The 10,198-nt window shown below is 41.7% G+C and overlaps 1 protein-coding gene across 4 annotated transcripts; it reads left to right on the forward strand.

Moving 5' to 3' along the window:
- Positions 1 to 1,046: 1,046 nt before the first annotated feature.
- On the forward strand, positions 1,047 to 9,873 carry lgals8a (galectin 8a). Of its 4 annotated transcripts, XM_014204703.3 has the most exons (10): positions 1,074 to 1,196; positions 1,501 to 1,654; positions 1,854 to 1,942; positions 2,104 to 2,314; positions 6,084 to 6,203; positions 6,435 to 6,488; positions 6,710 to 6,736; positions 7,237 to 7,325; positions 7,492 to 7,657; positions 8,171 to 8,676. In XM_014204703.3, exons 2-10 carry the CDS (start codon positions 1,529 to 1,531, stop codon positions 8,318 to 8,320), a joined length of 1,032 nt encoding a protein of 343 aa, XP_014060178.1. In that variant the 5' UTR covers positions 1,074 to 1,196; positions 1,501 to 1,528; the 3' UTR covers positions 8,321 to 8,676.
- The last annotated feature ends 325 nt before the right edge of the window (positions 9,874 to 10,198 follow it).

Genomic DNA, 10,198 nt, shown 5'->3' on the forward strand with positions numbered 1-10,198 from the left:
TTTTTTTTAGGAATGTAAAAAGAGGAAGTACAGATACCCCAAAGCTTGACTTGTAGTACTTTAGTAAAATACTTTAAAGTACTCTACACTGCTGTTCCAAAACAATTGTGCCATCTGGTTTGGACTTAAGTATAGCATTTCCTTTTGTTACTATTACACTCTGGCATTTGAGTTTGAAATAGTAGTATGAGCCATTTATGGCTGGCCATCCAAAATCAAAACAGGCGGACTTCTGACAAATGGAAGCGAACAGCTTTCGTGGCGTTTTCAGCCAACCCATCCATTGTACGATTTGTTTAAAATAAATGTTGGAATTCTGTCATACTTTTACTCAAGTATGACAAGTACTTCTCTTTTTTTTCTATCGCTGACATTTCATAAAGTGACAAAGAGTGGCAAGGAACACTGGCATTTCACCAAATTTGAGCAAGAAGTTGAGCAGTAGAAGTACGCTACTAAACAGAATTCCAACATTTATTTTAAACAAATCGTACAATGGATGGGTTGGCTGAAAACGCCACGAAAGCTGATCGCTTCCATTTGTCAGAAGTCCGCCTGTTTTGATTTTGGATGGCCAGATTGCCAGCAAGAATGGCAAATTTCCAAGTGCGTAATCGTAAATGGCTCATTTCAATTTGGTTCATCTTGTTATTAATACGGTCTTGTTTTGACTGCTTTAATGTCAATGCTAATATGGCTCAAATTCACTAGCTAACGATGTATTTGAGAGAGGTGGTCATTGTTCAAATGTATTCGTTTTCAATAAACATTGGAGAAGATATAGTTCACATAATCTAAACCAACCTCATGTTTTGCCCCATGCTTTTGCGCGCGTCGTTTTTGTTGCTAAACAACCAACCCGTCTATAAATACATATGCATTAAGGCCCCCCCCCCCCCCCAAAAAAAAAAAAAAAAAATACATTTGTGCTGCAAGAAAGAAAATAATGAAAAGCACCATCTGAAAACCGTTTTGAACGATGAGGCTGCAGTGCCTCGATCCTAGCTGTCACATAGCGAAGGCGGGGCTTTGAATGTCATTGGCTGAAAGCCGTTTGTTTTTACATCGTATGAGGAAGTAACCGGACGGTTAATGAAAAGCTCGGGACGTTGGCATTCTTGGGCCCATTTGAACGCTTTCTGCTGAATCACTCAACAATGTCGATCACGAACCCGAAACAAACTGTTCTGAATCCGGTGAGATGCTTTGAAAATACTTTTTATTTTTTTATTGTTGCTCATACATCAACTAAAGGCTGGGTTTCTGTACAGCGCTTTGATATATCAGCGGATGTAAGAAGGGCTATGTAAATAAATTAGATTTTGATTTGATTTAAAGCGAGATAATATTGAATTCAGCTCTGTCAGTTAGCTAGCTAACTAACGTCCGTTATACATAGATGCCTCTTTCATCATTTATCAGGTTGATATGAAGCTGTAAAACATGGTTTGATGACGTTTGGTACACGAACAGTCCCACAAGTACTGTACCTTTCTGAAGTGTCTATTTAGGTCAGGCGCGTGGTGCAATGCTTTTGACAGCAGGAACTAGTTCATGGAGCTCATGCCGCGTTCAGGACAACTGGGAAATAAGCTCAGGGTTTCCCACTTGGAAAGTATCAGATTCAACCAGTTGGAAGCTCTATGCAAAACATGTAAGCACATTTTAACTCGGAGGGTCAGAGTTTCCATGTTGTCTTGAATGCCGCATCAGGTCATACTTTCACTTTAGTTTAGTAGAATATGTCATAGTGTGAGTGTTTCAGTTTAACATAAATTCTCATTTTATGCATTCAAACAACAACCTAGTCTGACAATTTGGGTATCAATAAACACTTTCTACTCTACTCACAGACCATTCCCTTTGCTGGGACGATCCTGGGAGGTTTACAGCCTGGGGAGATGGTGCTCATTCAAGGCACTGTTCCCAGTGATTGTGAGAGGTATGGGGTTGATTATGGATACACTACACACACACACATCTCAAGAATGACATCACATTACTGTCACGTGTCTCTAGACATGCAGTCATATGAAAGAACATTTTATGTAAGTTGATGAAGAGGTCGCTTATAGCAAATTACAGCAGTGTGTGCGTGTCCAGGTTTCAGGTGGACTTCACCTGTGGGAACAGCACAAAGCCTAGAGCGGACATAGCCTTCCACTTCAACCCTCGCTTTAAGAGATCTCCCTGCATCGTGTGCAACACACTGGAGAGAGAGAGCTGGGGCAAGGAGGAGATCCTATATAAGAACGCTTTCACACTGGGGTCAACCTTTGAGATGATCGTCCTGGTGCAGAAAGATGAGTTTAAGGTCAGGATAACTAGTGATCAGATTAGATGCCTTGAAGCCCATACTCGTAAAGCGTCTCATAGTAGCGGTGCTGATCTAGGATCTGTTTTGCGTATTACTAATCACAGTTAATAAGGTTAAATGGACTATGGGGACTTGTTCCTAGATCAGCTCTCCTACTCTGAGATCCTTGATACATACAGCCCCAGATTCCCCTGATCTATAAAGCCTTTGCCCTGGATCAATGTTCAGGTCTATAATTATTCATAACAATATTGTTAATTGAAAAGACTGGCTTGTGGTTCTGTGGGAATAGGTGTAGGTGCTTTTTGGCCTTTTTGAGAGTTTAACATGCAACATACTTTTCATGTAGAGAAAGGGATGCTCTTGAAATACACGTTTTCCTCATGATCACTTCCTTTCCCTGTCTCAGGCATAAGCCTGTGTATACGTCCCAAATGGCACCCTATTCCCTATTTAGTGCACTACTTTTGACAAGAGCTCATAGGGCCCTGATCAAAACTAGTTAACTATATAGGGAACAGGGTGACATTTGGGACGTGACCTACGACTCAAAGATTCACTTTCATTTCCTTGTTTTTTGTGTCACTGTTCAGTCTGGTGGTTGTATATTAAGCATGGGGGAAGGTGCTAAGTCAGTTTTGCCTGCATGATGTGTTAATAATTCAGTATAATATATTTTTCACTTCCCTTAGTGGTTGAGGTTGGCTTCAGAAGGTTTCTTATGTTCTTATGTCTAAGGTAAAAGCCAAATACAGTGCATTCGGGAAGTATTCAGAACCCTTCCCTTTTTCCACATTTTGTTATATTATAGCCTCATTCTAAAATGTATTAAATACAAAAGTGTCTTCATCAATCTACACACAATACCCCATAATGACAAAGCAAAAACAGGTTTTTAGAAATGTTTGCAAATCTGTAAATAAGGCTTTCTGTTTTTTATTTTTAATATAAGTATTCAGACCCTTTGCTATGAGACTCGGAATTGAGCTCAGGTGCATCCTGTTTCCATTGATCATCCTTGAGATGTTCTACAACTTGATTGGAGTCCACCTGTGATAAATTACATTTTTGGACATGTTTTTTGAAAGGCACACACCTGTCTATATAAGGTCCCACAGTTGACAGTGCATGTCAGAGCAAAAACCAAGCCACGAGGTCGATGGAATTGTCCATAGAACTCCAAGACAGGATTGTTTCGATGCACAGGTCTAGGGAAGGGTACCAAAGCATACATGCAGCATTGAAGGTCCCCAAGAAGACAGTGGCCTCCATTATTCTTAAATGGAAGAAGTTTGAACCACCAAGACTCTTCCTAGAGCTGGCCGCCCAGCCAAACTGAGCAATTGGGGGAGAAGGGCCTTGGTCAGGAAGGTGACCAAGAACCCGATGGTCACTTTGACAGTGCTCCAGAGTTCCTCTGTGGAGATGGAAAAGCCTTCCAGAAGGACAACCATCTCTGCAGCAGTTCATCAATCAGGCCTTTATGGTAGAGTGGCCAGACGGAAGCCACTCCTCAGTAAAAGGCACATGACAGCCCGCTTGGAGTTTACCTTAAAAGCACCTAAAGGACTTTCAGACCATGAGAAACAAGATTTTCTGGTCTGATGAAACCAAGATTGAACTCTTTGGCCTGAATGTCTGGAGGAAACCTGGCACCATCCCTACGGTGAAGCATAGTGGTGGCAGAATCATGCTGTGGGGATGTTTTTCTGTGCCAGGGACTGGGAGACTAGTCAGGATTGAGTGAAAGATGAACAAAGCAAAGTACAGAGAGGTCCTTGATGAAAACATGGTCCAGAGTGCTCAGGACCTCAGACTGAGGCGACGGTTTTCCTTCCACCGGGACAATGACCCTAAGCACACAGCCAGACAACGCAGGAGTGGCTTTGGGACAAGTCTCTGAATGTCCTTGAGGTGCCCAGCCAGAGCCCGGACTTGAACCCGATCAAACATCTCTGGATAGACCTGAAAAATAGCTGTTCAGCGACGCTCCCCATCCAACCTGACATAGCTTGAGAGGATCTGCAGAGAAGAATGGGATAAACTCCCTAAATACGGGTGTGCCGAGCTTGTAGTGTCATACCCAAGAAGACTCAATGCTGTAATTGCTGCTAAAGGTGCTTCAGCAAAGTACTGAGTAAAAGGTCTGAATACTTATGTAAATGTGATATTTCATTTTATTATTTTTATAAATTAGCAAACATTTCTAAACCAGTTTTTGCTTTGTCACTATGGGGTATTGTGTGTAGATTGAGGGGGAAAAAAACAATTTACTCCATTTTAGAATAAGGCTGTAATGTAACAAAATGTGAAAGTGAATGGGTCTGAATACTTTCCAAGTGCACTGTGTATCACTGAGTTAATTTGTGGCTTTTTACAGCATTGTACAAGCTGTTATGGTTTCTATATCAGATCTGGAAATATCCTCCATGTAGATAACTGAGCAACAGAGTGGGATCTTCTGTAGCTACCTAGGACACATTCATAGTGCACAGCACACCTTAGAAAAATGTAGCAAAACGTTTTGCAGTGGAAAACTAAAACAAGTGTTTCTCATTGGACAAGTTCTTGTAGTCCTTGTCCCTCCCTTTTTCAGTCTGCTTTCTTCCATTTGTGAATATGACCCTGGCGATCTAACTAGCCATCTTGCTGCTCCTCTTAGGAATCAGCTTGTTACTTGGTAACCAAGATTTAACATGTTGCTTATGTTCGAGCAGAGAGACTATGGAAGCCTTTAGAGCATGTGTCAAACTCATTCCACGGAGGGCCGACTGTCTGCGGGTTTTCGCTCCTCCCTTGTACTTGATTGACGAGTTATGGTCACTAATTATACTGAACAAAAATATAAACGCAACATGCCACAATTTCTAAGATTTTACTGAGTTACTGTTCATAGAAGGAAATCAGTCAATTTGAAATAAGTAAATTAGGCCCTAATCTATGGATTTCACATGACTGGGCAGGGACGCAGCCATGGGTGGGGCTGGGAGGGCATAGGCCCATCGACTAGGGAGCCAGGCCCAGCCAATCAAAATTCGTTTTCCCCCACAAAATGGCTTTATTACTGACATAAATACTCCTCAGAAACCCCTCGTCCATAAGACGATCCCGCAGGTGCTGAAGCCAGATGTGGAAGTCCTGGGCTGACGTGGTTACGCGTGGTCTGTGGTTGTGAGGCCGGTTAGACGTAGTGCCAAATTCTCCAAATGACATTGGAGGCGGCATATGGTAGAGAAATGAACATTAAATTATCTGGCAGCAGCTCTGTTGGACATTTCGTGCAGTCAGCATGCGAATTGCATGGTCCCTCAACTTGAGACGTTGTGTGACAAAACTGCACGTTTTAGTGGCCTTTTATTGTCCGCAGCACAAGGTGCACCTGTGTATTGATTATGCTGTTTAATCAGTTTCTTGATATGCCACACCTGTCAGGTGGGTGGATTATCTTGGCAAAGGAGAAATGCTGACTCACATGGATGTAAACACATTTGTGCACACGATTTGAGAGAAGTACGCTTTTTGTGAGTATGGAAAATGTCTGGGATCTTTTTATTTCAGCTCATGAAATATGGGGCCAACACTTTAAATGTTTTCTTTTATATTTTTGTTTAGTATCGTAAAGAACTCATCACCTGGTTGTCTAGATCTTAATTGAAAGGACAAAAACTAAAACCCACAGACACTAGACCCTCCATGGAATGAGTTTGACACCTCTGCTTTAGAGGATTCTCCCACTGTTTGTCTCACTGTTATCTCCCCTCTCTAGGTGGCAGTGAACGGTGCTCATGTACTGCAGTATAACCACAGACTGGACCTGGATAAGGTGGACACACTAGCCATTTCTGGAAAGGTCAAGGTTCAGGCCATCGGCTTCTTCCCCGGCTCTGTAAGTAACTCATCCTAACTTCATTATTATATGTCAGATGGTATGAAACATTTCATATTATCTAGCTGTAGCCTAACTGGATTTATGCTTTCAAGGCCTACAGCCATATGTTATGCACCTCAAGTTGAATTCTACAGAAGACTTACATGCCCCTGCCGGAGATTTAAGTTCTGAACAACAGTTTGACCTGTTGTGACCCATGGGTGTGAAAAGTTTGTTTTCAAATTGTAGAACTCCGGTCCACCTCCACCTGGTGTTGTGAACAACAGAGGCCCACAAGCCAATGTAAGGAAGTTGCTTTATCAACATGAAATGAAGGGAAATCTATTGTTGCTAAGACTGTTAACGCGGTTGTGGTGCTTTTGGAGGGGAGCCTTTTTGACTCCAAGCGATGGGATTGTTTAACACACTGCATGGACTCTTTATGCCAACATGTATAACATTAAATTCAAGTCAAGTATGCTTTGCCTCTAATGAGAGCAAAAAATCTACTTTCTTTTTGACAGGAAGCGCTTTCAATGTCAGATGACTTGGTAAGTTGTTATTACATAATATATTATATGATTGTAATATGAAGCAGCTGTGCTGCCGATGTAATACATCACACATTTGATTAGAACAACATTTGTCCATTTTTTTTTAAATTGTTAAATTTCCAATCAAATTCAGCCCCCTGGTGCCACAACAGCCGGGCCTTAGGAAGTTATCTTATTGAATCACCTATTCCAGACATGGACAAATATCCCAATAGCATTACAGCAGGCTCTGAGGGACTGTGATGTACATGTAATTTTCCACAGCGTCAAGGTCATCAGAGCCTGGAAGATTTGGTGCCATGTACTGTACTATCTAGAGCCTTCTATTTGCAATACAACGCTCTGGTACTACCTAAGGTTCATCACACGTTACCCTGTACCAAGTCTGTTTTGTGATGCACCGTTTGAATACTTTACTCGTCTGACATGAACTGTGCTATTTATTTGTGTGACCTGCTGACAGAAGTAATTTGTGATTTATTTTGTTGTTGTTGCAGAGTCTGCCCTTCAGGGGCAAACTGAGCAAGGGGTTGAGTGTAGGACACACCATCACAATCAAAGGACAGACCAGCCTGTACCCACACAGGTATGTATGTAGCAGGCTAGGGGACATGAAAGGATTGTCCAAATATAAAATATAATTCACATTACTCTGTTCAAATTCCACACCATTCTTTATCCACAAATTCTCTGAAATTTAGCAACCGTTCAATAACGTTGATGAAATGCAGTGTTTTGTATTTAACTTGTAGCTTCTTGGTGAACCTGAGAGTCGGTAATACGGAGGACATAGCGCTCCACCTGAACCCCCGTATGAAGGCCGCCATGTTCATCCGTAACTCCTACCTGTCCGAGTGCTGGGGCCCTGAGGAGAATACCCTGCCCAGCTTCCCCTTCTCCCCTGGGGAGTACTTTGAGGTAACCCCTCCCCATCCTCTCCCTCTGTCCTCCATTGGAGTGTATTCATTAGCAAAACGTTGGGCAACAGAAAACAACAGAGTTTCTTATTGGTGAAGTTCAGGTAGTCCCTCTCTGTTTCTGTCCGTTTTCTTCTGTTTGGTGTCTAGTGAATACGACCCTGGATTCACTTGGAATGTCTGGGGAAACGCCAGTACCACTTTAGGGCTTCTTGGCCTTGAAGATGTCATCTTTCATGTCAATAGTCTTAAGACAGAGAATTTTGGTCTGAAACAGTTTTATTGTCTGCCTGGAATCATTTGTGAATGCCATTATCTGCATTAATTCACAGCAAGGCCCAACAATGGAAAGATACAGCATTATACTGAATCATTCTGAATCCCATTGTCTTATGTCAGATAGCATTACTTTCATTCCATTATGTAGGAGTGATGCTGCCTGATGCAAGACCATGTCTGAATACTACATCTGATTCTACTCCTCATATCCTCTCCCGTTTGTTGCTCGTTCTAGATGATCATCCTGTGTGAGGCCCACCAGTTCAAGGTAGCGGTGAACGGGGTCCACCAACTGGACTATAAGCACCGTGTCCAGGACCTGAGCCGCATTACTGAGCTGGAGATCCTGGGAGACCTGCAGCTGCTGGATATCAAGCTGTGGTGACCCCTGACCTCCAAGATCTGTTTTATGTCCCAATTGTCTCTCCTTCCTCCCAAAGTGTGCTTTTGTTCACATTCCTTCACTGATTTGAAAGGAAATGACCGGTATGAGAAATATGGTAGTTAACTTCCTCCAGCTAGCCTATGCCTTCATCAATCCAATGCTTTTAAGGAGATATTATTGGGACACACTGCTAACCTCCAAGATCTGACCCCAGTCACCCTTAGAATGACTTCCAACTCTGGCTACGTCACGATTCACAACCCTTTTCCAGAAATGTAGTAGCAGACCTTTCGCACTCCCCGTCATGGATTTAAAAGGATTAGTGTAAGCACTGGCTGGAGGAAGTATCCACCATTGTAAAAGCCATGCAAGAAAGTGTGCAAGTGTGCATTTTGGGATTGATGATGGAGAATGGGCCATAGCCTCCTCAGCCAGGGACTCAATATAGCGTCGCTGAAAAGCATCTTCCACTGCATGTCCTCTACCCATTTGTATCCTTGATATTCCTCCTATGTGCATGGTCTGGTTTTAATTTGGGACTCTCAGTACATTTAATGGACTACAAATCAAGTATCTGACAACATTTCAATTCATTTTGGGGCAGGTTGAATCAAATTAGCAAATTATCTGTGGAAGCAGGTATGGGTAACGTGACAAACGGGTAGGGTAAACAAACACCTTTTATTAATTTGAGGCAACATGGGCAGGGTGATCAGGTGGCTATTGTGATAGTATCACTATGATCAGTTTTGTAGTAATCATTTTCATCCTAATGCATCAGAATCGCAATACTTTCATTTATTAACGCTTGTTGTTTAAGCGTGTGCTTTAGCCGTTTACCTTTTCATCCCTGGAATGTGAAAGCATTCCTATTAGCAGATTATCTAATTTACTAGACTCTACGGCTAAATATTTTATGCCATGGGCATAAAATATGGATGCAAAGCTTATCTAATTGTAATATAGCTCTAAGCTGTTTCACTACTACTACTCCAATGTACTCAAATATAGCATGTAGTACAAGAGTGAGCTTGTATGGTCTTGAATGACATTCTTGTTTACCCTTTTGCCTAGTTAAATAAAAAAAAGACCCTTGCTAACTGACCAAAAAGGTTTATTTTATGTTTACGATATACTGGGAACTGTGGCTAAACTGACAATGGCTTATACAGCAACTTAACCACTATGTAACAAAGGAATTAGCTCAGGGAATAGATCATACACATTACATACCTATTTCCAGAGGGCACGTCTGCGATAAGCAATATCTGCGCAAATATACAATTTATCAGGGAGCCTCTTTTAACAAAAAGTTGGGTAGTCATCAACTTTCCTATGCAAGTTTCCACACAGATATAGCTATCATTTTAAAGGTGGATTTTGTGCATATGCCACCCGTGTGTTGAGTAATTTCTGTCCCCAAAACTGAAGTTTTATATTTGAATATCAACCAAGAACAACCGTAAGCAAAAGCCTACAAGCTTTACCATAGGAAATGACTCAAGTATGTATGAAGATGTGTGACCATAATAAACTAACAAATTAAAGTCGCACTCCAGTCTCCTCTTTACTTAGTTTATCACTTGATTTACTTAACAAAAGGCACATCTCAAAAGGTCCGTGTGTGTGTGTGTGGTACCACAGAATGAGTTGTAATACCCATAAAACCTAGCGTTCAAACAGAGAAATGGTTCCAATCATTTATCCCATAGGGGATTTTAAGAAACACTTCAAATGAGGGCTGTGTTTTGTGTAGGCTTACCCTGGCGTGATGTTTTTATAAATGTGTAAATTCCTCTAGGACAAGGTCATTTATCAATATATTCACCTGTATTTACCCCCCCCCCCCCCCCAAAAAAAATAATGATGATTAGCTAT

This window comes from Salmo salar, chromosome 06 (genome assembly GCF_965601325.2).
Source record: "Salmo salar chromosome 06, fSalSal1, whole genome shotgun sequence".
Classification (NCBI taxonomy): Eukaryota; Metazoa; Chordata; class Actinopteri; order Salmoniformes; family Salmonidae; genus Salmo; species Salmo salar.